Raw genomic sequence first — 26,920 nt, forward strand, 5'->3', positions numbered from 1 at the left:
ATATAACCAAATATCAGCTGCTTTGATTTCAACATTAACTTTCCTAATACCTTATTCATGTTAACATCTGTTTGAGACGACACTTTGGAAAACTTTTCTACAGTTTTCAACAGTTATAATTCTCAGCTATGAATCATGCACATGACGTGAACTGAAAGCAGGGTAAAAATTACTTTGGTACTTTCCATATTCACCTATAAACCAAAGCAAAATGAAGGAATTAGTCCTCTGATGGGACTAAATGGAATTAAAAGAGGTCAGAGGATGAAGCCTGGGACCAAATTCTGGCAGAGAGAATAGGTGGTGGGTAAGATAAAGTTTAACTTCTACAGCTAAAAATTATTTCTGCATCCAACCAGATTTTCTTTTGTGATCATTCTAGGAAGAATCCTTTTACACAAACAGAAAAGCTAAGATTAAATACTCCACAACAAAGTAAATGCTATAGGCACTTCATTACTACTGTTAACCTATTTTATATTTGTTTTCAATTTTCAGACAGACATCATCTGGGATAATAACAACCGATGAGATACACTGTAACAGTGACCGAGAGGATTTTTTTAATCTCAGTGTGTTATGAGACAAAAGCTGTATTTAAAAAATTAACAATATTTTAAAAAGAAGATTACAACTATTAAACAAAACCACAGTAAACTCTGCATGTATGCTTGACGACACAAAGATTGCCCTTGGAACTACTTTATACAGTGAAGATAAACCTCTTTATATATACCTAAAATAAACAGAACTAGACAGAAATACTTCTGCCTAGAAATGCATTAATCTTAAACATTTAAGATGATAATTTTGAAGTAAACAATGATATGCATATAATATTGTTTCAATTTCACCCAGGTTTATTAACCATTTTATTAAGCCTGAATTTATTACAGACTTAAAGCAGTAATTCCACCTATTACATATATTAATAAAAAATCCCACAGCATATGTTCAGATTAATAGTAATTACCTTGGATTTTTAGTGAAAAGACAAAGTCAGAGGCAAGCACTTAAATATTTGTAAGAAAAAAAAAAAATCACGATTCATATAAAAAAAGATTATATATTGAGGATTTCCACAGAAATGAAACAATGCTTCCTCCCACTTGCAAAACATTGTAACCAATAAAATGATGATAAAGAAATTTCTAATAGCTGAATTTTCATGAAACCCCATTTTAACATTTTCCCCTAGATTTAATTAGTACCTGCTTTCCTTGGGATATTTAAATTACCAGTTTTGTTTGCTTTCTGTATTAGTCAGCTAATCAGCGAGATTGTTCACGCCCCTAATTAACTGATGTAAAATATGTGCCTTTGTACCAAAAGTCTCTGGATTAAAATACGTGTCTCCATGATCTTGAACAGAAATACAAATAAAAAAATATTAATGTGGTTTAATACTGTGGTTGTAGAAATCATGTATAGAATATAATACAGCAACGGACTCAGAAATACAACAAAACAAAATTTTCTAAAGTCATAAAGAAAACCTATATTAGAAATGTTTAGTATAGTGTGATGGAAAAAGCACATAGCAAACGCTTTACACACTATTCATTTTAGATTAAAAACCAGAACACTTTCTAAAAAGCTCACCAACTGTGTTTTTGTATACAATATTACTTAGAAAACAATTTCTGTATCCCGACAGTATCAGACTTACAGGTAAGGTCACCCCTTCAAATTAATTCCTTTATCTACGCAAAAACATTAAATAAACTGTATTTAGGGTATAATTTGCACCACCACATTTCTGTGCTCTGATACAGTTAACACTCAGATCGTAACAGATATATTTGTTAATGTAGTGTCTCTCTTTTTTCATTTGTGGAAATATCTGCAGTAAGGCTGATCATTGCCTCCTCGTACAGCAAAGGGCATACAACAAAACCACACTGTTCTTGTACCAGATAAACTAAATAAATCATGCCATGATTGACATGTTCCATTCTTTTGTATGAGCATATGGCATAAGACACACACTATTTCAACAAGTTCAACAGAAAGAAAACTTCCAGTGTTTTTATTTGCCTATTCTCTGGACTACCCAGTCCTGCTGGCAGAGGGGACAGCGATTATTCTGTTTCACCCACAAGGACATGCAGCAATTGTGGAAGGAATGATTGCATTCTCCCCAAACCACTGAAAGAGAAGAAAGAACATGTTCCAGTCACACTCAGCAGTCCAGTCAACACCTACAGCAAGGTCCAAACCATCCTTCTCAGATATTTATAATCACTGCAAGCTTTAGAGACAAAATGGGTCATCACTGATTTATCCACTGAGTTTGGATTATTATGGTCATTCTGATGATAGTTCTCTGTCATCAATCCTTTTATTTATTTCCAATTATGACAAAAGAAATGCACATATTCTCACCTTCTTGTATAAAGCGACAGAGTTTTGTGAATGTATAAACACATTTATCAGTTCTGTTCAGGAAATAAGTGCAACTATCTGCTATCTAAGTTCTTCACTTTATCTTCCCCAGCACTAAAACGCAGCCAATGTACTACTGACTTACGATCACACAGGAGCATATCACCAAATTCTCATCTGAAACGCAGTGTTTCAACTTAAATGTATGATATCAAGGAGGCACTTTTGACACAGTATATAGCCTCTGGGACCAGAAGTTATTCACAAGCTACAATTGTTTCAACACAACAAAAAGGGTTACCTATTGTCCATCTACTCCTGAATAATATTAGTTACTTTGCTTTTTACCCTTATTAGTTCACGTTTTCTTTACTGGAATACAAGGGTACCAATCAGTGTTGTAAATTATGCTTTTTTTTCTCTCTATCTTAAATAGGACACTTAGCAAGCCAATTAAGATATCTGGAACAGGAAATTCCTTTTCTCATTAAAACAATCAACAAAACCAACAGTGGATTGAGACAATATACTTCAAAACAGAAAGAGTAAGGGTGTGGAAAGATTTACTACTGGTTTAAAACTTAACTTAAAGGTCTAAAGCAAAGTCTTTGAGACAATTTCACTTTTTCCTATTTAAATATACCCAAATTAAGATTTGCTTTTGCACAGGTTGGTATGCAATTGAAAGTATGTTTATGTTTAAACAGCATTATAGCAAACTCGAGTGATTCCACTTTTTCAAATGAAAAGTGAACAAACAAGCAATTGCCTCCACTATGTCTGAATTAAGATTGGGAAAAATACCACTTTAACCCAGACAAACATTTATTTCAGAATAGAGGACTTTTATTGGTATTACCATTGTGTCTTCTGGCATGCACCTCAGAAGAAAAAAAAAAAAAGTAGCCTTTTCCTACCCACTTCAAAAGCATACATTATCATCTCCTCAATTATGCTCAGGGTGAGAGAAACTTAAACGTCTCAGTTGCATGTGTTGACCGCAAATTTGAAGCTGTTTTGTTCTACAGCATGTCTGAAGTGAAAACTAATTGTATTAGTGCTCAAAAATAAACCATAAATTATTACTAATGTGAAAAGATGACACAATGTAGAACGAAACACCAATTTAATTCTGAGCATTAATAAAATCAGTATTCCCTTCAAACTTTAAAATGCACCCTTCTGAGAGAAGCTTCAATTGAAAAACAAGCGAATGAAATCACTACATACCAACACAATCTTCTTGTTTGTTTTCAGCTTGACATCTAAGACAGGCATCTAAAAGTAAACAAGAATAAGACTCAATTTGATTCTTAGGATTCCATCTTAAGAATAGGTTTGTCAGAGGAAAATACAAACTCTAAAACCAATTTACAAAGGTAAAAAACCCGAGTTTTGATGTCTACTTCAGCCCTTTAACATTAAAACCCCCCCATAACTTTAAAACAGTGCACATGACAATGAAATATTTATCTGAAAGAGATCAGAAGGACTACAAACTGTCCCACAAGTTTTGTTTATTTTTCATTGCTTTGGTATTTTCATAACTTCTGCTGGAAAAAGCCTTCTCCGTTTTGTAGATATAACAACCAGCAGATTTGTGCCAAGGCACTCAAGCATATTAAGACCAGAGCAAGCACAAAGCCAAACCCTAATTACAGGACTTTGTTTTTCAGATGTCAGCATATCCTTTTAAGGAAATCATTCACAATTTTGATTTTTTCAGGCTGTACATCTCTCACCACAATCCCCACCTCCTACTATATTTTATATAGTAGTTTTCCTTAGTAAGTACTTCCATGTAATTTTCACAAGAGTCACATACACATGCAAACATATTGGTCAATTTGATAATATAAATGAATAGATAAACATGGCACAATATCTAATTAAAATATTTATCATTTTTATGCACTCCAGCCTGTGGTTACGGCCTCAATAAGATACAGAAGTGGCAACTTCCAAGCTTAGTACTGTGCCACACACATACAGTAGAAAAATCCCTTTGTTTCCCCTTTGCCCCAACACAGGCTGCCATAGGCATATGTCCACATACCATGCATGCACGACAGAAAGCGTTCAACTATTATGGGAGCAAACACATCTTCATCTCCTCCAAGGAAAACGTTATAGTTTAAACAAAAGTGTCCCACATGTTGGACCTGGCCTACATGTCACTAGTTGGACCATATTTTCCTAGAAGACAGAAACATTACATGCTATAGGAATTTAGATTTGAGTATTTTTGCTTTCTCTGCCAGATACGGCCAGTACTTGTATTTTCGATTCATCTGCCCAGACATTCTTCATTTTCTCAGGTAACAAAGAATAAAGTGGACAGAAACTCTGCAATAGTTGCCCTTTCCTCACTGAGATAGAAGTAAGGCAGTAAATAAAGCTTCCTGTTGTCTGTTCCTGTAATTTATATTTACACAGCACCTAAGGGCCAAGCTGCAGGGAAGATTCAGCCTAACTGCTTCAACTTGTGTCACAGTAAATCAAAGCAAACTGATCTGGGGTCACCTCAATACACAGGGCAGTAAGCTGTGGCAGACTAGTCACTATAAAAACAGCTTTCCCATCCTAGCCCTAGATTTGCAGTTTCAGACAGAGAAGTAGCACAGAGACCTGAGGACAGAAATCACTGCACCCATACCAAGGTAAGCTGTCCCCACTGCTGCTTCATAACCCTAAGGGCATCAGTCTGTGAAAGGTTAAGCAAATCTAAGTCAGTACTGTTGTAATCCTGCCCTTCCCAGCTAACACCTGCATTTTTTCTTCTTTCCCTTGTGCTTCCATGATTCTTGAAGCCCAGGTTGGTTCAATGGGTTAAACCAGTAGAAAATTAAGCCAGCTAACACTTCCCTCCTGTGGAAAAATCAAACAGACTGACTTTCAACAAGTGCCAGCTCAAGTCTGGCACTGCCTCCAACCTACGGTTACTGCAGACAAAGTGGCTCTACAGGAGCCAGACCAGGTCTGGCAGGGTCAACATGAAATTGCTAAACTGAAGTCAGTAATGATCAAGTTTCATGTTCTAACAATGTGGTTTGTTCTCAAAAAATGGCTATCCGATTTTTCTGTTAATTTCAGATGAAAAGTACTCCCTTGGTCTAGTTATGAAAAATTATAAATGAACTTTTTTTTTAAACTTTTATAAAAGATCTGGGTGAGAGTTTGTTCATTTAAGACTTTTCTTTATAGTGCCCTGTAACAGGCTAGCTAGAACAGGGAAATACATTCTTAAAATTATAGCTTACATGGCAGATGAAGCCAATTTCGTATTTCCAGAGTGGTCTCTTCACCATATAAAAGTAGACAATCTTCAAAAGATGCTTATGCAAAAGGTAAATCTCCCACCACTTCAGTCTGGGTTCCATCTTTTTTCCTCTAGTACACCTTTTTGCCTTTTCTGTTCCACAGAACATTCTCAGTAGAAACACGTATGAGAATGACAGCATCGCATATTTTGTCTCATTTCTGTTAAGCCAAAATCTGACTGGATTTGCAGTATCATGCTTCCTGGACCTACAAAAGCAGGGTGCTCTGGAGGGAATCGTGGGTCATTTGTCCTGCCAGACTGTACTAAGCCCAACTGAGTGGACAGTTATGCCTAGGATGACTCAGCACGATAGTAAAAATTGGATATAGATAGACAGTAGAAGAATTTAAATAATTTTCAAAGAGCCAAGATAAGTACATTTGTAAAAGATATCAGAAAACAGTAACGTCAGTCAACGATGAGGCTGTTTCCGAAAAGACTCTCCAGATTTCAAAACCAGGTAAACTAACCCCTTACTTTTCAACAGATTTTCAGTACACTCATGTGTGTTGAACTAGACTAGTAATTAAAAGGCTTGGGTAGAAGTGTTAAGAGACTTTGGATTAACAGATTTGGAAAATGAATTTACATCTGCATCCACAACTGCTTCTTCAAAAAAACCCACAAGCCACCAACAGCAGCAGCAGCTACACATGTAGCACTTCAGTCAGCTCGGCTGCGACTCAGCGCTGGCGGGGTCTGCCAATAACCAAGCAGCAGGCCGCACGAAGAAGGCGCCTCCGAGAAGCACAGGGATGGCAGGGCAGCAGCCCGCCCCGGGCCCTGGCACAAGCTCAGCCCACCTCCCACGCAGACAGGCACGGGGCAGAAGGCCAGCAGGCGCTCCGGCCTTCCCCGGCAGAAGGGCGGCTGGGAGGGCAGCCCAAGGCCGGCCGGGGCAGCGGGGCCCGGCGGGGCAGGGGGAGACGCTCCCCCGACAGGTATGTGCAGCCTGAGGTCCTCGCCTGAGGTGATCGCACGGGCCCGCGCTGGGGTGAGGCACCCCGGAGCGCGCCGGCACGGGGACACCGAGGGCCGCGGGGCCCTCCTCTCTCCGGGAGAAGGCGCGCGGCCGGCAGCCCCCCTTCTGCCGGAAACCGCGTCTCTCTCCTCCGCCCGCCGTGCGAGGGGCGGAGGGCACGGCCGCAGGGCACCCCTCCGGCCCGCGGGCTCGGTGCCGCTGAAGCGCCGGCGCCCCCTGCCCCGCAGCGGGGGCGGCGGCCATGGCGGCCGGGGCCTGCGGGCCGGCGCTTACCCATGACCTGCACCCGGCAAATGGCGCAGGTGTCGCACTCCACATCCCAGCTCCACATGGCCACCGCGTTCCACTTCTTCAGCGAGAACATCTTCTCGGGGCCGCCCGCCTTGGAGCCCGCAGAGCCCGGGTGCGGGTGGGGGGCGCCCGGCTCGTCCCCGTCCTCCACATCGGCCATGGCGGAGGGGCGGGGACGCGGCGCCGGCGGCGCCTGGCGGTCGGCAGCGCGGGGCTGCGGCGCCCCCCCGCGCCCGCAGCAGGCGCGGTCCCCTCGGCCAGGCCCGGCGGGGTCCTACGCGAAGGCCGCGCTGCCGGCGGTAACGGTCGCGCTCAGCTAAGGAAGCTGAAAAAGAAAATGCCATTAAAGGCAGCGACCAGCGCCCAGAGTGGCATTTGCATCAGTTTGCTGTGCCCTCGGGACAGCTGCAGCGAGGGTGAACCAACGCAACGGCGACAGCCGCCCCGTCACGGCTTCCTGCAACGCGATACAACTAAAGATCCGTTAACACGGTGTGTGTGTGCGCCAGCGCGGGGCTGCGGAGGGAGACCGGGCCACCGCCACCTTCCCCAGGCCTCGAAGTGCCCCAGCCCCTGCTCATGATGCGCATGTCACAGTTTTCTTAACAGGGCCCTGAGGATTGGAGCCGTGGGATGAGGGAGCAGGGGAGCCTGACCCGGCCAGGGAGCCTTAAACACCCGCCTGAACAGTTCCTGAAACCGCCCCTTACTCTCCCTGCCCCATCACCCCACAGCATTATTCACTGACATGAAATTGCAACATTCCTCAACATTCGATTTCTGTATTATTTCAATTTTTCATTGTTCCCGTACTTCATTACATACACACACTATGAAGATTCTTCTTGACTTCCTCTCGTGAAAATATCACAACTATCTTATGTTCAGAGTCCAAAGTCTCTAGTAACTGAAAGCTGTCTTGTCTGACAGCAGTAATCCTTCATGGAAATGGTCAATCAAATAGAGCCATTTTGTAACATCAGAGTAGGATAGTACTTGCTAATTTATCAGCTTGAATTTGTGAAAAAAAAAAATCAGCAGAAAATAGGTAAGAGTTGTGAAGCACTAGGGAACTAAAATCTAAAAGGGAATTTTAAGTGGCTGATTACATTCAAAAATAAAATATTTACATATACAAATACACATATCTCAAAAACTGGAGCTTCAAAGTGTGGATAAGAACAAAGCTAAACAATATACATCTTTATTTTAAAAGATAATAGAAACTTGCATTTCTTTTCTAAACTTTACCCAAATTGTAGTGCAAGTTTCTCCAGCTGTGAATCACAGCTTCACCTGAATGGACTGGAGTGCCTTCACTAAGGGCCAAATCCTGGATGACCAGATCCTCTTGGAATTCCAACTCTCAATGTGTTTCCTAAGACCGCTAACAGAGTAAGCCATACACCTTGGCAGTGGCTTGCATGTCGTGAACCTTGGCCACAAAAATCTGGCTTTTGGTAATAAAGTAAAAAATAAAAACAGTTCCATCACTTCAATTATATTGATCTTAAAGATCTTCTGTTTCTACATTAATCAACTATAATTTAAAAGGACCTATCATTTCCTTGAAAACACTTTTAAACAACATGTGAATAAGATCTTTTGCTCTTATCTTAGCTGATTCACACCTCTCTCAATCCACACTGTCCAATTCTCAAACTCAAATTCTCAAACATGGCATAAGTCAGCCATGGAAGCAACAATTGCTATCTTGATGTCACTGAGTCTCTGGTTTGGCCAGAGCTGAGAGATCTATAAACTCAGAGGACCCACCGTATGTAGCTGGTGCGATGCTTAAGCTACTATCATCATGCTAATACAGCAGTGCCTGATGATAACATACACTATAGCATATATATTAAAATAACCCTGATTACTCTATTTCCCAATCAGAAAGAAATGTTATCATTAAAATACAATGAAAATATTTAGATGCAAAATTGCTTTTTTTTTTTTTCCCTTAACTGTGGATGTATCTTGCCAGTACGCCCCTCTCAATAGGTTCTCAAGAGCTATCAAAGAAAATGTGAAAAGACCAATGATACAAAGTTGAAGTAACTTACTTTCTAGTCATAAATTTGTCATTAACTTCGATAATTCAGTTCTTTGTAACTAATCATGTTCCTTTTTTTCTCCTTTTTTATAATTAAAACCATCCTGGCACTTCTGAATCTGAATTACTGGGACTAGGCGTAACCCAGAAAAGTTTAAAATTAAAACTGCTTTTTGTAAACTTGAAAAGAAAATGTATACATAGTTTTCCTTTGATAATACATTGTATTTTTATACCTTCTGCATGGATGTTTAAATTTTGAATATACCTGTTCCTAAAGTAAAAAAAATCTGAAATTTAAGCACATTTAATTTCTGCTATGTAAAATATCAACAAAAAAGTTAGCCTGCTGTAGTCCCTCTTTTGATTTTTTTTTAAATTTACACAATTTGCCTTGTCATCTCTAATTTTTCTTAGCAGGGACTAGATGGAAACTGGATGCAATTCTGCAGTTTTAAAAGCTCATAAGAGCAAACTATGACAGATTATAATCATGTTTGGGTGCTGTCAAAATGTCACACATTTGCTGTACATTTTGCAAATGCAAACATAAAACATATTGATTTCAATAATCTGGCAATACTAGTTTCAATTTGTAACCATTCCCTGAACTTCATCACTTCATGCTGCTGCACAGCTGGGAGGGGGGCAGTATATAGGAACTGCTCTGGATGCCTCTGGATAGAAGAAGAGTCAGTAAAATATCAAACATGGTCATTACCACAATTATGATCCCTTCCTTTAGTCTCTTCTCCTCACCTCCTCATGTACGAAGCCATCAGGCCTAACCAGCTCCTTTGCTGAGCATGTCAGTTCAAATGAGGTGCAGCTCTGAATTTATTCCAAGGGACTGGGATATCCTTTGATAGAAGAGAGATTGGCAACATGAAACACTGTTTTCAGTATTAGGATGAAAGGCGTGTTTTGAAAACTAATTTTTTCAAAATAGAAAGGAGGTAACTTTTGATTTGGAATACCCTTGCTTGCTTTGTCTTGTCTACTCTTACAAGTAAAACATGCATTTTTACTGTGCAGTGCCAGAACTTACATTAGCAGTGAAAGTTTTAGAGCAAATATGATACAGTCACCTTTAATTCTGTCCATATTGCTTTACAGAAACAAAATAAGTTTCCCAACTAATAATTATTTTCTTGGCTATTTTATCATCTAAAGAGCTGTATAAAAAATTTTAAGTCGTTTTGGAGAAATACTGTCCTGGCACTCTAGAATTCATCTGTTCCCTACAGACACACATGACATTAAGTACACTGCACATGGGAGGGTGGTACAAAATGGGATAGCTCTTTCAGTGCGTTTTCCCTATGTACTTTGTCACTATTTTTAACTGTAAATAAAACCTAATTATTTCAGATTGGGCAGGGGAAGACTGCGTTTGCTTATCTCATTCAGACTTTATTGAAAATGTTCCAAATTGAATAGTTAAATATCGGAACTTGAACTAAGTTCCTTTCAGCCCATCAAGTGATTGTTCAGCTAGAATTATAGGTGCTCAGCCAAATGTGTGCTATAGAATGGGAAAAAACAACTTGTTTGGCAACTGTGAATGGGAACGTACACAATAGTAGGTATCCAAGTTTGGAATATTGTTCTACAGTATACAATTTATAATCAATTAAATTTCTGCAATAATTTCACAGTAAGGATGCAGCATAACTCATCGAGGAATGATTCTGGATTCTGATTGTCTCCATGTCACATAATACTCATTCAAAGCTCCAAGTGTCTGACACCCATCTTACACAATTGCCGTAACATAGTTTTCTTTTCATACTGATAATCCCATTTCAAATGAATATACAGATGCATCTTCACCTTATAAGAACATTTTCATTCTCTATTCACCTTTTTAAACTCTGAATATTGCACAGACAGTGGTTTGGAAGCATGTACAATGCCTTTCACAGATTTTCAAGAATCTTTTGAGAATGGAGATATCTGGAAATGACCTGATGTTTGTTCTCTTTGTGTGTCTTCTTTCCTCTTACAACTTTCTGAAATAGTTTTTTCCACAGATTGCTTACTCTGAAACATAGAACCGAAGATTATTTTTACTAATAACAAAACTGTTATGGCAATGTCAGTTTTATGATAATGCAAAGAACAGTTATGTAAGTATGTGTGTATCTTGGCTAACTAATGCACGTGCTGGATTATATTATTACATGACTGTTTGTTCTGTCAATAGACTAACATATATCAGAACAGTCAATTTATCTGCCAAAGAAAAGAATTTAAGCATAGTTCTGTGCCAAAACTATTTCTTAAACTCTAGCTCATCTATGCCTCTCTGTGCTGTTTTACCAATAGGAATATGCTAAACGGGGCTATTAATGGCCACTACTACTAATACTGTTGTGGTTATAGCTGAGATCTCAGTAAGGGCAGACAGTGGGGCTGCAACAGAGGAAGAAGGCGCAGGAAATAGTACTGTATCAGTATCCAGTGATCGCTATCTACTATAGTACTGTACCACTAGCTATCACCTGTGACAAAACCACCTGGAGTAGTTCTTAAAGTTCTACTGAAGCTGCTTGATGCAATTGCCAAAATGGAAAATACACTTCGATGTTAATATGTAGTTTCTGTGAAAGAGAAGCATGAAGCAGGCATCCAGAAATAAAAAAACCAAACAGAACAGGAATTTGGGAAACATACTGCATTTGTGGAATAAACTGCATACCACTTTTACACTGGGAGGATCTCACTGGAAGTGAGGAAAGTCCAGGAAAGAGTTCAAAGTCAGAGAAGTACCAGTAATTCAGATTCTTAAATGCATGGTGCGTTACTCATATGCAGTGAAACAAATGGACGACACCTAATATGTATAGAAGGGAAATCCTTAAAGAAGTTTTATTAAAAAAGATAATGACACTTGCATGGGAACCTTTCTGCTTTAATGGGAAACCCCTGTCTCACAAGACTGAATAGCTCCTGACTTTGCTGAGCTGCTTTAATTATGTCTAAACCCTTGAAACTTCTCCATTCTTCATACAACACCCAGGCTCATCCATCTCTCCTTCTGAAGCAAAGTTTTAAAGCCGATGACAAAGATGTCAGACTACTTTATAAAATTCTACACTAGTTTCTTGTTTGCTAATTGTTTTACTCTGGAGTAAATCTCAGCTATTACTATCCCCCCTGGACAGTGTGGATTTTCAAGTTAGAAGCTTGTCTCATACTGCATTTATTAATTAAAAAAAATTAACTGTGAAGACAAAATCATGCATATCTTAACTGAGGTTAGCTGTTTGAGAATGGAACTGCATTCTGAATCGAAAACTGAAAATGAAGTTATGCTGTTTTGCTGTTACGAGGGTTCACATTCCCCATCTATTTCGAAATATTGACATCTCCTATAAATTCACATGAGGTAGTGCAGTTTGTCTTAATTACTTTTAACCTCCCACCAACATTTGGAACCTGCATAGTATGACAGACCCCAGAAGCTACTATTAGCAAATCCTGCCCTCCAATCCAACCCCCCGCCCCAGAAAAAAAACAAACCAAAACAAACAGCAAGGGAAGCTGCGTAGAAACTTGCCTTATGAAAACTCCCTTTACTCATGTTTAAACTACTGGAAGGTATTGCACTGGTGAAGTTTATCCTCTCATCATTCATACTTGCAGACATTATGTCCTGTGTACCATGTCACTCAACACAGTTTTTGACTTTGACCCAGCTTTCTCATTCTAGATTTTGGCCAAGGTAGTGCCAGAATATATATATATATATATATATATATATATATATACACACACATATATACACACACACACGCAATTCAAGTATATACATAAATAATTTTAAAAAATCAAAACAAAATCATGTAAATGTCACACCATGACAGAATGGTGTGACAGGGAAGACTTTACAAGAATCTGAATCAACTACTCGGGAGGACACTAGGTGAATTACTTTGGTTGTTACAGAAATCATTGTATGTTTTATGTTTAAAAAAGTTAGATCTTTTACAGTTTTTCAGCAGTACTGGAACTCGTCCTTGTATTTTTCCATTTGTAGAGCTTGATGCTTTATTTAAGCTCTCATATCTAGGACTAGGATTATTTCTGTTTCAATTTTAAGATACTTGTAAAATCAATCAGGTCATCTATAACGTTTGGTCAAAGCGCCCTCTAATTTATACTAGGGTAAATCAGCAAGATTAGGAGAGAAGGTCAGAGGGAAAGGTACAGGACTAAACACAACTTGAAAGGTAAATGATGAGCTGTATTGCATCATTACCATATGGAGAAAATGCTTGTACAAACTTCTCAGCTTATACTGTCACCCTCTGGGGTGTCAGTTCATGACTCGAGATGCTTAAAATGACTGAATATTTGACACAGCATTTTGGCTGCATCTGGCACCATTTAAATACTTTTGAATTACAGAAACTACAGGGAATTACTCCTTTTTGGACTTCTAAATTTGCATTTCTATACAATACAGAGCACCTTGTCATCCCCCAGCGTGGAAAGGAGACTGAATTGTATATACTTACTCTTCTTTCACTAAGTACTTTAAAGGTCTATGGATGAAAGATGTAACATAAATGTCAGGTCTGAGCGTTATTGTAGATCACTCACTTTTTATAGAGGGGTTTCCCTCTTACCAATTTTACCTCTGTTACCTGCTTTTTGCCATCTGATGAAGGCTTGTTTCTGTATCAGCTAGCACCAATGTCATGGTGTCCAGGAAAAGCAAAGGCTGAGCAAGCAGTGTTAAACCCCGTGGAGCTCCCACCCCTAAGCTTCTTAGCCGGCTACTTCAGTAACCCTTCAGTAGGTACGGTGTCTGTATGCTGATCTAGAAGGAAAACACTGCGTGAGCATGAGCCTGGCTGGCTTTAAAGCCTTCTGTTGTTATATATACACACACATCCCTCAAAATACCATCTTCTCTCTCTGCTCCCTGACACAGTGGAGTTTGTCACTGAAACACCAACCTGGAATAAAGCAGGGAATATCTTGCATTTTTTTTATATCAGGGCCAAAATCTTCTGCACTACTATTTCAGAAGAACCAGGTAAGAGATTTTTACCTTTAAGTCTTGAATTCAAGTCACACAGTAGGTCTACTTTGGCTATTCTATGATCCTCTCAGCTTTTTTCCCTGTGTAGGAAGAATGACCAAAAAGAGAGGATGAAAGTGGCGAACAAAATCACAACCCCTTAAAGCAAACTAAATTGTCTGATTTGATTTAAAAAACCATATAATAATGTTTCTAAAATGAGAATAAAGATTTATATCCTCTTTTGATGAAACTGTTAACTAGACTTTATATAAAAATGCCACAGCATTTGCAATAGTAAGTATGCTAAAATAATTATGACCTCAAACAGTTTAAAAGTTTGGTCATACCATTTTATAGAACATCATATTAAGTATGATGTATATATAGATGAATTGTTATTTTTCATAAACATTTATTTATGTAAAGAAGATATTAAAAGCAATTCAGCAAGGTTGTGTAATAGTTGTTGGGTTTTGTTTTTTGTTTTTTTTAAATTTTTACAAAGCATATGCATTTCCTGAACACTGCAGCCCCTGGATCTTTTTAAACCTTATTCTGATTGTAGAGCAACTGATGATCAAATTTCTTTCCATGATTTAGGTATATAAAGTGACTTTTTAAACTTATATTTTTAAACTAAGTAATTTAGCTAAATTGCAGTCTATATATTCCCGGTTCTTACAGCTCTACTCTAAAAAAAAAATAATTCAGAGTTTGAAACAGCTGCCTATATTGCTGAATCTCAGGAACAGACAAAGTATTCCAGCAGCAGTCTCATCACAGCTGAACACAGTAACACTGATATAGTCTCCTTACTGCTATTCAAGGATTTCTGGTTTATTTAATCTGCATAAATCACATAAACCTTAGTTAAATACGCTTGTGTAACTATTTGTAAGAACCTTAATTAATTGCATGCATTTTTCCATTCTCCTGGAAGTTGCTCTTATTTGTTACCAGGAGCTGTTGCTTATTGGCCGAATTTTTATTCCATATGCATGCTCTTTTAAAAACAATACTGAATCAGTCCTTATCACATGTGAGTAAATGTTACAAACTTCTACTTTAAAATACATACAAATGAGCAGAAATTAAAGATAATGTCTTGTAAACAATTTTCCCTGTATTATTGATTCTATTTACTGTATATAGTATAAAGGTAGACTATATGAAGATAAATACATATGCTCACCTATATATAGGCTATAAGTATGCATTTTGTCACTATAGTCATCTGCATGTATGATGGGGGACAAAGATATATAAAACTGTGTGAAAAACTAGTATACTGATTTTCAAGGAATCCAGAGTCCTAGGAAGAACTTTCTAGTTACAGAGGCCTTATGCACCTACAACTGCTAGCCTAGCTCAGAACTTGAAAGGAGGATCAGCACAGAAGCTACAGATCTTAAATGGGAATGCCATTTTCATGTCCCTGTTTAGAGAAAACTCAGCTTAACAGAACAGTTAGAGAAGGTGGCATATTAGCAGTGAAAATAATAGATCCCTAAGCCATAATCATCACAGAATCTTTACAAAATTTTTTTTAAATGTCCACAGAAAAAAATTCCTCCTGTACTTCCAATTTCATCCTTAACTTCCTCTGTTTTCTGATCTCTGCAAATGAATGTAGTGACCACAGACTGGGCCTTAATACAGCTTACCTCAGAATTAATCAAAATTAATTCCCAAATGGCTGGAAGGTTTGCGCTGTAACTCCTAATAGGAGCTTCCATACCAGCAATAAAGGACAACATTTCAGCTTTCTGTACAAGGAAACAAAACATCTCAAGACATTAAAACAGGCTGGTACAAAATTATCTTCTAAAAAATGCCCATAAGCATAGGAGGGGCAAGCAGGTGCCGAAAGAAGTGCCCAGATTACATAAAGGAAGAAGACTGAGAAAAGTAAAGACTATTTTTCCCATATGTAATATATTTAAAATAGGTCTGACAAATTATATAGCTAGTACTGGTACACAGGACAGGTGATGAAAGACAAACCAGTAAGCAAGAAAAAAAATTTAGTCATAGAATGCTGATAACATAGTACTAGATATCCTTCAATACATCAGACTAGGCATTACAAACGTTTTAGAAATTGTCAAATTACTAAGGCTTCTATGCACGCTGTTACGCTAAATGATTAACTATCACTTCTCTCTCCAAGTGTCAACCTTAGTTAGAATGCAACAATGCTGTGGATGACCATGCAAGATCCCTCAACTTAATTTTTTTTTTCCTGTCAACTCATTTATCTCATTATACTCAACGCCTATATGTAAACCCCTATTAATTCAGTCTTCAGATAAATGCTAGCATTTTAAAATGCCAAGCCTCACAGTAAACACACAGCATAACTCAAGTTTGTTGTAATTTATTTGTGAGTTATTCTCAAGCAATGTTACAAAACATTTTAATGTCTTGATAAGAAAATAAAATTTAAATAAAAATACATTCAACAATACATCACCATAATACAAATTAAAACTAATGATAATTTACAATCCTAACAGAATTATTGAGTAACATCATCTTTCTAGACTAATCAAAATGAAGGCAACTTTTATTATTAATCATCCTACTTGTACCTAATTAAATTCTAGAACATATACTGCATTTTAAAACATTATAAAATGAGAAATCAAATCTTAATGGTCACAAATATTGAATGGCCTTTGTTTTTTCCTAGATATTCCAGTACTAAAGCACAAAAAAAAAGTGCATATTTTAAAAAAATGTTGCATGAGTAGACAATTTAATTTTTCATAAATTTGACTTTGAAAACAACAGAAAATGGCTCCAAGGAACAGACACTTTGCCACAGGGTTAATCCATATACAGCAAAACCTAACTTTGACACTCAACCACGTTCAACTTCCTTTAATGGCAGCTTTTTATTAATGGCAATTAATCAGATCCACTTCACTGCGGCAAAACACATTTCTTGGCATTACTATATTCCCTCCCCTGCCTCCCCCCCCGCCACCAATTTCAACTGTTGGCAAATAAAAGTCCCTTAGAATACATCAAATGTGTAAATAAGGAAAAGGCAAAAACAGCTGAGGTGATTAAGTGATTGTGACGTTGCAGACACTAGTACTGAATCCCGGAAATTCTAAAATAGTATGTCTGGTATTAAACCAAATAGTTATTCTAACAAGTTACATTCATTCCAAAAGAGATTTCAGTCCTCTCTTGCCAACTTGCTTCTATTACAGAAAGCCTCCCTACAACAGTCTACTGAATGTATAGTAATTTAAACAGCTTACAGTTTCAAGCATTGTGGATTTCTATTCTATTTGTAAGTTACATTCCTAATTAATTTGGCCAAATCATGATTGTTTTTTAAAAAAAAAAAAACAAAACAAAACCAAAAAAAAACCCAAACCAAAACCCCCAAAACACTCAACACAACAACAAAAGACCCCATAGCAAATGCTCCAAAAATAAAAGTACCACATATAGTTATTATTAAAAATAATATTCCAAGGAGTACCATTGTATTTAATACTGATGAAGCAAAGTTGCCACAGTGATACCTTTGCTTCTTCATACATACCTTTGCTTGCTTATATACATACATATTCTTTCAGCATAAACCTAACTTCTCAGATGAAGTGAGCAAAAGTTAATCTTAAAGTCAAGAATGCCAGTTTGAAATTGTGTTAAGTGGCAAATACGAATCCATATAACTAAAGATATAAAAATATTCACTGAAGCATTGCTTAAAGACAAAACAGTGTTGATCATTCAACTGATCATAACAAGCAGATACTACAAAGTATCTAAAAATAATCTGGGATAGTCCAGATATCTAAAGTGCTTTGAGTGATTATAATAGAGATTATTTATTAGATTTGTAGTCAAAAGGTGAGCTGGACCTAGTTATTACTTTTTATTTTAAAAAAAAAAAAAAATCATACATGGGATGATGTAAATTGATCAGTACTTAACCAAAATCTGTTCACATTTAAATTTTTCTATCTGTAGGCAAACTTATTTAAAAAGAATGTTGCTACCCTGCATTTCTTTTTAGATTAAGAAAAAATACGTACCTTAAAAAATCCTAAAGAAAATAGTGGTCTAATGTCACTCCATATATTACTCACCCCAAATGTAAACAAGAGGTACAACATAAATTCCCTGATTGCTTCTTCTTTAGTACTTAAAAACATAACTAACACTGGTATCTGCTGTCCAGATTATTTGCAGCATACTGCACGATTTTGTAAAGACTTCAGCTGTAGATAAATCAAGTCCTGACACAACACCTAATACAAGGAAAAAAGTCAAATGAATTGAGTGTGAAGCTTCAGATCTTTTCCATGTCATAGTATCTTGGGACTTCTATTTCAAGATCTGTATCAGCAGGGCAGGCACTCATGGTAAACTCATGCAAGTTTGCAGTGTATGTATTGAGAGATGTAATCCAACCAACAAATGCCATGTGGATTTTCTTCCATTAAAAAGTTTATCTGTTCAGAAAGTTCTTTCCAATAAGACAACAATGGCAAAACAACATTTAGATTTATTCACACCTGTTACTTCAAGAACCTGGAACTTCAAGTTCTTCAGCAAAATGAGAATAAACCTTAAGACCAGATTTCCAAGTAGATATTTTTCTATTAAATATTAAATAGATTGTCAACACAACTAGCATTTATGTTCATTCTTAAATACCTTGCAAAAATGCATATAATGAATTTAAGAAAACAAAAACAAAACAAAAAAAACAAGACACTGAAGAACATTTCCAGTTTCTTTTTTCATCCAAGTGTGCCACAGTTTGTTTTGGTTAGGAAACTTTTCCAACAATTGGATTTTCTCTGGAACAAAGAAAATATATGTAAATATTTTTAAGGTTAACATTTGCTTTCTAGTTCTCATAAACCAATTTTAATTTATTAAGCAAACCTATATTTTTTGCATAATTTCTACCACTACTTGTGAAATGTTATGACTTGTGGAAACCTCACGTACTTTCATGCAAGACCTCTAAATCAAAGCCCATTTTTCTAAACAACTTGGGTCGAATACTAAACTAGGCAAACCAAAGCGAGGTTTGAGCATTCTTTTTTTCTGGTGAATCAAGCCTTATTGATGCAAAGAAGAAATAAGAAAACCTGCTAGTGGTGCTTCACAGGTATGAGCCAGGACTGAAGAGAACTGAAAGAATCTGCTCCAGAACAACAATGTACTCCAAAGAACAGATTTTTTTAAACTTCTCCAGAAATAGTATTTATCATTGAATATGGTGAGTGAATTACAAACAGTAAATATACTGCATGGAAGAGATGTTTCTGCAGTGTAAATTTACAGTTTTATATAACTTGGTATATTTTAATTATTACTTAACTGGAATTTGAAATTTAAAAAAAAAATCAGGAGGTACGCAGACAGAGATAAATTTTGTGTGCACTTCAGATGTAAAGTTGTAAGGAAATGACAGAGCCATTGCACCTGCTTATGGGAGTCTCAACAGGAACACAGATGAATCCCACACCAGAGGAACTTCTTGTATCTTCTAACAACTGGTAAAAAGCTGCAGATTACTACAGATGACGTGCCTTATTTTCTCCATGTCTGTGTTGTCTAAGTCTACCTCTAGCTTAGTTATCTCTACCTCAACAAGCCTCACCTTGTTCTGTGATTCATTTTTTTAAAAATACACATTTATGTATGTCAAAATTACGTAAGATACTTACTCACTACCATATTTAGCACTAGATGATCTCTTCTTTTGGTATTTTTCATGTGATTCATTCAGCTTTTCTAATATATCTATTATCTGTTTAAGTGTATGAAAAGTTGCTACAGAGTCTTCAATTGTGAAGTTAGAATAATCATCTGGTTCTTTCCGTGGACCTTGATAGACTGCTATACTTCCGCAAGCCTCTACAAAAATTACCACAATTATCCCAATTAGAGTTTTGATAATTAACAAACAGATTTAACTTACATAAATGGTGATTCTGAAATTCTGAAATGTGAAATCACTCTACCTTATACATAAAATAGGTTAAGACAAAAGCAGGAGAGAGTATCAACTAGATGTATTTACAGTTCTGTGGCTTATTCTCTGCTGGTTGTGTGCAGCATCTTGACCATCCAGCTCTCTCCTGTTCACATTAACAGAAGACCAATGCTTTCTTGGAACTCAACCACATTCAACAGAATTCACTCCACAGTCAGGAAAAGGAGAGCAAACAGAAGAGCAATTGGCTATACTTGCAGTCTCTCTGTTTAGTCTATTAAAGGTATTTCATATAAGCAAATTCAGTTAGAACAACATGCATGCCTGGTGTCTACTGTAAAGAAATGACTGAAGAACGTCTGATACCAGAGCTCTACTCTCTATTATTTTCAGGTAAATCGTTAAGACATCAAACTGATGTTATGGGCCTAAAGAATAAGAGCTGAATAATATCAGTGTAATTCTTCTGAATTATTGAGTACCTTCCAACTTCTGTAGTTTAGACATGTTGATAGTGAAAAGTGAGTAAATTCTTTCTGTCTCTCTGTCTCCATCAATCTCAATTTGAGTATCCGCAGGAACATCTCTAAAAGGTGAAAAAAGAGACAGGTAGTCAATATAAGTAATTCTTGAAAGGTTTGAAAGCAAGTTAAAACTGTTTCTGTTTCAATATACTTAGCCTTTTAATATGTCTATCACTCATACACAGCTTTACAATTGCTACACGAAACTTAGCTTTCATGGCAAGTGCTCTACAGAAACAGGCACCTACAGTTTTGAGGGCAATGAATACAGCAATACTAAAATTTGCTTTTTCCAATAGAATTTATTATTCAGTATGTCAAGAGAAAACTATTTTAAACATATCGAAGTAAGGTTAATTGTTATTAAATGACAACGAAGCACTTCTTAAAATCTACTATACTTCAAAGGTAACCAGAACAGAAGGACAAGGTACATTCCTAAACCAGAACAGGTGAAAAACCAGAAAGACAAAAACAGCCAAAAGTTATTTAGTAACAGGAATCTTTTGAACTGTTGAGAAACCTAACACGAATGAACTGAGTAACATGGTACAAGTATTATATATATTTTCAGGAAGTTATCTTGTAGGACTTATACTGAATTTTAGAAGACTGACTGAGATCTTTAGTCTGTAATTTACGCAACCCATCCAGTTAAGGATAAATTTATTTTTAAAAAAGATTAGATATTTTTTTGTTTTCAGAAATCAGCAGCTTAAAGAAAGGCATTAATACATTTTAAGATGTTATTAATTTTCCTGACATACCTACATAAACCAAATCATTTGTCAGAATCTACGCCCAAGATTATTTAGTTATTTTTCTTAGTATACCGTGTTTTAACATATGTGAGGTTAAAATAAAAAAGTGGCTGTATAAAATGAGACAATGTCATTACGGAAAAAGACAGACTTCCAGGCTGAGCCCTCTGCAGCAAGGTATTTCAATTACTTCATATAGATGACCTAGGCATGTCATATTTCTGCATTCAGCTTGGCATCTGAACAAACTTGAGCTATTAAAACTATTATTCTGCATGCAAAGAATTCAACCATCCAATATTTCTGATTTATATGCTGAATTGGTTACCTTCATTTCATATGGTGGCTGATGAAGTAACAGATTTAGTAAAATCCAGTACTTCGGGCCTTAGTATTTATTTTTACTAGTGTAACTTGTTAAAGTAGACAGGGAAAGCCTTGCCTTCAGATTTTCAAGTTGTATAGTGAATCATATATTATTTGTCCTAAAAACATAGGTATTTTCACTTGAGAAGCAACTTACGCAGTGCAACGAGCACAGCCCACTGTGTTCTCTATTGTAGCCTTGCAGCAAAGCCAGTTCCCGTTCAGAAAAGCAGAAGGATGGTAAAAACTAAGCCTCTTCTGGTTGCATCTCGTTACCCGGCAAAGAGCTTCTATCCACTCACTAGCTTCTACACAGTTATTTGCTTGGATATAGAGTGGCTTTTCTCCATGTAGTACTTGAAACATCTGTAGAAGGAACGCAACATTATTCTGCTCAGTAAAAAAACCCCAGTTATTGAGCAACTTTGAATATGTCAAAATACATTTCAAAGCTCAGGCAATTCAAAAAAGCCAAATTAAGACAGAAAGTGAGACAAGGGAGAAAAGAAGACTTTTCACCTCTTTCGTTTTACTACATAGCCCTATTTAGGAGGGAAAGAAAAAAAAAAAAAAAAAAAATCAAAACAGCTCCCTGTGTTCCATCTACACAATTTTCTCATCCAAAAAAGAATCGTTAAAGAATTAGAACATGATGCATTTTCTGTCCTCTTCATTCACGTATCTTTAAATGGGACCTCAGACTTCATGCTTAATATCCTAAGTGTAACAGAAGATTCCCAGATGTCTCTCCTTTAGCCACCCTCAGCTTAAGTAACAGCTGTACGTTTACCACTGCCTCAGAATTTCTGATTGAAGTAACAACAGAAATACTGATGTGTTACAGGCCCAGAATGAGGCTGTGAGCACAGACAACTGTCTCAGCTGATGAAGGTGGTGTAGGAAGTTCCCATCAAAAGGATAAATCTAAGTTTGACAATATCACATTTCTAGTAGAACACAATATAATACATACTACTAATACCTTACATAAAAGTGCTCTGTAATAAGGTCACAGTAGTTTTAACCTTCATTCCAGAAATTTGGAAAGGGTGGTAGAAATCATAAAATCAGTCAGAAAAGTGCTGCAGTGATCCAAATCTCCAGGTTAAGTTCCATGTTCAGAGTACTTGGAAATACTGCACACAGCTTTCTATTCCTGATCCAAAAAAGATTTTTTGCTGAAGTGTTTAGTAATAGGGTTTCAGTAACTCTATAAGTTAATTATACTCTTCTATTAAAAGAACACATCAAGAATTACACATAAGCTATCTTTTGACTCACATTTTTCTTGTTGAAGGAGCTCTCATCAAGTTTCTCCACTGCAAGGATGTTTTTGATTGGAATAGTGAAAAGTGGTTCTTTATCTGTAAAAAATTGTGAACAGATGAGTGAAGCAATTTTTAAAAAGCTGTTTTATAATTTCAGTGCACTGACACTGTAGGTTAAGTTCTCAAAATGTGCATTTTTATTATTGAGAAAATGTACACAAAGCATAGACAGAAGCATTTGGTAATCAGGGCAAAGGTAACTAAAACATATCATATGTACTTTAGGAAAAGAAAAAAATTACGCATTTTAAAAAGCACAAATCAGATGCAAACACTTAGAAAGTATTGAGAAAATAAAAATAATTGTAAAACAAACATAATTTACCTTGCTGTTTGTGGTAGGTCAATTCTCTACTTGTTAGACAGAACCACCGCTTCTTGAAATTCTTTTTACCAATACGAGTCCTTCCCTGAGCTCTTTTGTACATTTCTCTGTAAAGACAGAATCAAATTAAATGCAACCATTAGCCTTCTGAAGAGCTTTCAAAACCATTTATTGAGATAACACATTATTGTTCGTCATGCAGCAACATAAAAATTCCTTCATTATAGACTAAAAAAAACCCTACTAGTTGTTCAAAATAGATCCTCAAGATAATCTCCTAATATGGTGATCGTGGACAAGGTTCCATGAACAGGAAAGGAGTTTGAAAAGTATGCAATCCAGACTCTTGTTTGTAGCAGTAAATCTGGAGTGAGTTCTTTCTTACCCAGATCCAGAACTCCAAATTTTCCCAAAAGGGAGTAAGCTGCATACAACTACAAGATAATCTCTTTCCTGCCACTTTCTACATGTGAATGTACTTGGTCTTATCTGGATCAGAAACTGAATGTAAATGAAATGACGCTGAACATAACTCAATAGCAAGGTTACACACAAACTTCATTCAGTACACTTTAAGTGTACTCACTGGCAACTAATTTGCTGAGCAACAGCCATCAATTTATAATACAGATTAGCTTCCAAATTGCTATAGCTAAGTGTTGATCCACTACAATTGTCTCCTTCATTTCTGTTTAGTATTTTAATAAGAGGTACATTTCTTCCTTGTTTGAAATATGGATGCTTGTTTCACAGAAGAATCTTTACTTGCTATGAATCTGCTTCTCAGGTAAATACAAAGATTTCCCGCCCCCAAATGTTGTTTGAATTAATTCATCAGTTATTATTGATCAACATAAAAAAAGAGACAGTTCATCTCTTAGAAAGAATGATTTTCACCTTGATCTTTATAAAAGCATTGTATCATTTACTGTTAAGTATTCCGATTACAGGGTAATTTTTTGCCCTACTGTAACAGCAGAACATTTAGCTGGCTGGGCTTAAACAACATGCAAAGTAATTCTAAATAAAATTAATAGGTTCTTTTAAAATACACTTCCACAATCCTGAATAAACCATCATAGAGCACACACTGAATTGTAAGAAATGCAGACAGGCTTGAATAGGTTTTAATCTGCCTTTCATTATTTTTTCCAAAGTATTTAAAAGATGAGTTACAGAAGTTTACAGCTGTTGGTTTAAACTAATTCTGCAAACTAACAAAGAATTACAAATATCATAATTTCTACAGTATATCAAACATTTTAATGAGCATTAACATGACGGTGGCGTTAATGAAAAAACAGTAAAGTCAATTCTGGTTTGCATGATACAGATTCAAGATGTATTTACCCTTCTTTTAGGTGTACTGGCTCACTCAGACCACTGGGCTCTTTACTTTCAGTAGAGGAAACATCATCTAGGAACTTAAGTAAAAATACACAGCGAATATATACCATTCAGAAACACAGAACAAACAAAAGCTATTTTGAAAATATACATGTACAGTTTCTCCCGGAACAGAACAATTACTTTATGCATAAGATGAAATGAAAATATGTTGCAGGGACTTGGAACAATGTAACAAGGGATGCTCATAAGCCACTCAAGATTTCTTTAATTAGTTCCTAAACAGCAGATATAATCAAGTCTGTTTCAAAAAATTTATACTTCTTTATTTTTTTAAACTAAATTAGCTTAGTCCACTATGTGTAACTCTTCTGCGTTTGTATGGATGGTTTTTTTTTATTTTAAACATCTGAAATGGACCATAATTTTTCTTTTTCTCTCTAGTAGAAAAACTGAACCACAACACAACCTTCTAATAATTAAGACTGATCAGATACATCAACCATTAAAAAAAAAAAATCTAGCTGAAAGGTACCTTTTTAACAGATTCAGTAAATTTTTCTTCTTGAAATGTTTTGAAAAACTCACACATAAACGTCTCCTTGAAACTTGACTGAAAGAAAAGGTATACTGACATCAATAAACTTTCAAAGAATGTTGTCTAGGAAGTAATAAAGAATTTTAGTAGCCTTACAAGTTTGCTTTTGGTCAAACTTCCCCAACTCCCCAATGTCTGGATGGCTTTTGATATAAGAGTTAATGTTCTAGAAGTCTGTGCATCCTAAAATAAAGAAACAAAATCCAGAAGTCATATTTTTTCATAATTCCAGGTAAAACTTTGATTTAGAAATGAAAATGTCACAAAAATATTATATTACACAACGTAGCAAATCTGACACATCTTCACTCCTTTTCTTCTCCGCCCAAAAAGAAATGCGTATGCAGTATTGTCCTCTATTAGCACTTGTGCTTTGTGAATATATGTATATTTTATAAGCTTCTGCACAGTGTTTAATATTTTACTCACTACCACTAGAATTTAATATTAGTACTTGGAAAAATATTTTTACCTTTAAAACATCTCAAACCCTTCAAATCTTGTAATTGTTACTACACATCTAATGCTTCTAAAGTATTCAAAACTTTACACTAAACATAATGAACTATTGCTAGACAAATGGTAGAAATTTTCATAACACCAAGTGAATTTAAAACTTTGTCTTTAAGGCTTTTGCCTAATTTGTTTGCTACCTGACTGCTTGCATTTTAGTACAGGATTATAAACACAGCTACAGAAAGAGGCCTTTAAAATGTTTAACCCTCAAGTGATAAAATCCTGAAATCTTTTTACTCAACAAACCGGATAACGTCAAAGGAATGAATTTGAGTAAGTAGATTTTTTTCTTTTGAAAGCACAACACACTTATGTAGATAAAATAAGTTAATAAAGATAACCTCTGGAGCAGATGATTTCATACATATTCTGTGTATTATGTGAAAATAACACAGTATCTTTTTCTTATCTCCATATTCCTGTCTTTGAAGATGTTTTTTTTTTTTTTAATGCATAACTACTTGACAATTTGAAAACTGAAAATGGAAGATTTGGCAACCCACTGCAACTACTGGAGTCCAGAACAAATATACAGAACAATTACTGGATAACTCTACAACCTCTGTTTAAGACACAAATGGAAATATTTTTTTAAAAGTAAAAGTGACATCTGAATACTTAACTTCCACAGTGGAAGGAACCCATGCAGTTTAGGTACATGCCTTAAAGAACCCTCAGTCATGTTGCTATTCTAACAAAGCAGCACATTCCCCAAAAAGGCACAGCTTCTTTAAATATCAATAGCTCTTCTACATCATTTGAATATGATGTACATTCTTTACCTCACAAAGACTGAGAAATGTGATGCTTAAAGAACTGCAAATGTCTTGGCTCCTTTGAAATGAAAACTCAACCTAGAGACATTTAGCAATCTTATTTCCCAGTTACAGTCCCACTGAAAGTAACTTATGCCTTCCCAGATAAAGAGATCTGACCATTATGAATAAAACAGAACAAAGCTTCACAAAACTTACTGGATGGTGAGGTCGTAAATGAAAAGTATGAGGTGAGACTACGGCTACAGCAAAGAAACGAAGAAACACAAAGCTGCTCACTGCAGAATACTGTACATGAGGATCATCTGCAGAGAAAAACCATGAAATGTAA

The 26,920-nt window shown here is 36.3% G+C and overlaps 2 protein-coding genes across 7 annotated transcripts in view; both read right to left on the reverse strand.

The window, feature by feature from the left end:
* Window positions 1-837: 837 nt before the first annotated feature.
* RNF7 (ring finger protein 7) lies at window positions 838-7,189 on the reverse strand. 2 transcript variants are annotated; one of them, XM_068405908.1, is made up of 3 exons: window positions 6,970-7,189; window positions 3,616-3,663; window positions 838-2,148 (listed from the first exon to the last, which is right to left on the reverse strand). In XM_068405908.1, the coding sequence occupies exons 1-3, from the start codon at window positions 7,138-7,140 to the stop codon at window positions 2,092-2,094; spliced, it is 276 nt and encodes a 91-aa protein (XP_068262009.1). In that variant the 5' UTR covers window positions 7,141-7,189; the 3' UTR covers window positions 838-2,091. The 2 variants fall into 2 exon arrangements, with proteins under 2 accessions (XP_068262009.1, XP_068262008.1); XM_068405907.1 differs by having other exon boundaries at window positions 6,963-7,182.
* Window positions 7,190-17,079: 9,890 nt separating this feature from the next.
* Window positions 17,080-26,920, reverse strand: part of RASA2 (RAS p21 protein activator 2) — a 49,706-nt gene continuing 39,865 nt past the window's right edge. For 4 of the 5 annotated variants that reach the window (XM_068407007.1, XM_068407009.1, XM_068407010.1 and 1 more), the window contains 10 exons: window positions 26,788-26,894; window positions 25,394-25,480; window positions 25,235-25,312; window positions 24,703-24,776; window positions 23,353-23,459; window positions 22,981-23,063; window positions 21,857-22,065; window positions 20,531-20,634; window positions 19,780-19,969; window positions 18,802-18,900 (listed from right to left, as the gene is read on the reverse strand). In XM_068407007.1, the coding sequence (XP_068263108.1) occupies window positions 18,870-18,900; window positions 19,780-19,969; window positions 20,531-20,634; window positions 21,857-22,065; window positions 22,981-23,063; window positions 23,353-23,459; window positions 24,703-24,776; window positions 25,235-25,312; window positions 25,394-25,480; window positions 26,788-26,894 (1,070 nt within the window). In that variant the 3' untranslated portion in view covers window positions 18,802-18,869. Of the gene's footprint in view, window positions 18,901-19,779; window positions 19,970-20,530; window positions 20,635-21,856; window positions 22,066-22,980; window positions 23,064-23,352; window positions 23,460-24,702; window positions 24,777-25,234; window positions 25,313-25,393; window positions 25,481-26,787; window positions 26,895-26,920 lie in introns of all 5 variants that reach the window. The other variant, XM_068407008.1, reaches the window with a different exon arrangement.

Source organism: Nyctibius grandis, chromosome 8 (assembly GCF_013368605.1).
Source record: "Nyctibius grandis isolate bNycGra1 chromosome 8, bNycGra1.pri, whole genome shotgun sequence".
NCBI lineage: Eukaryota > Metazoa > Chordata > Aves > Nyctibiiformes > Nyctibiidae > Nyctibius > Nyctibius grandis.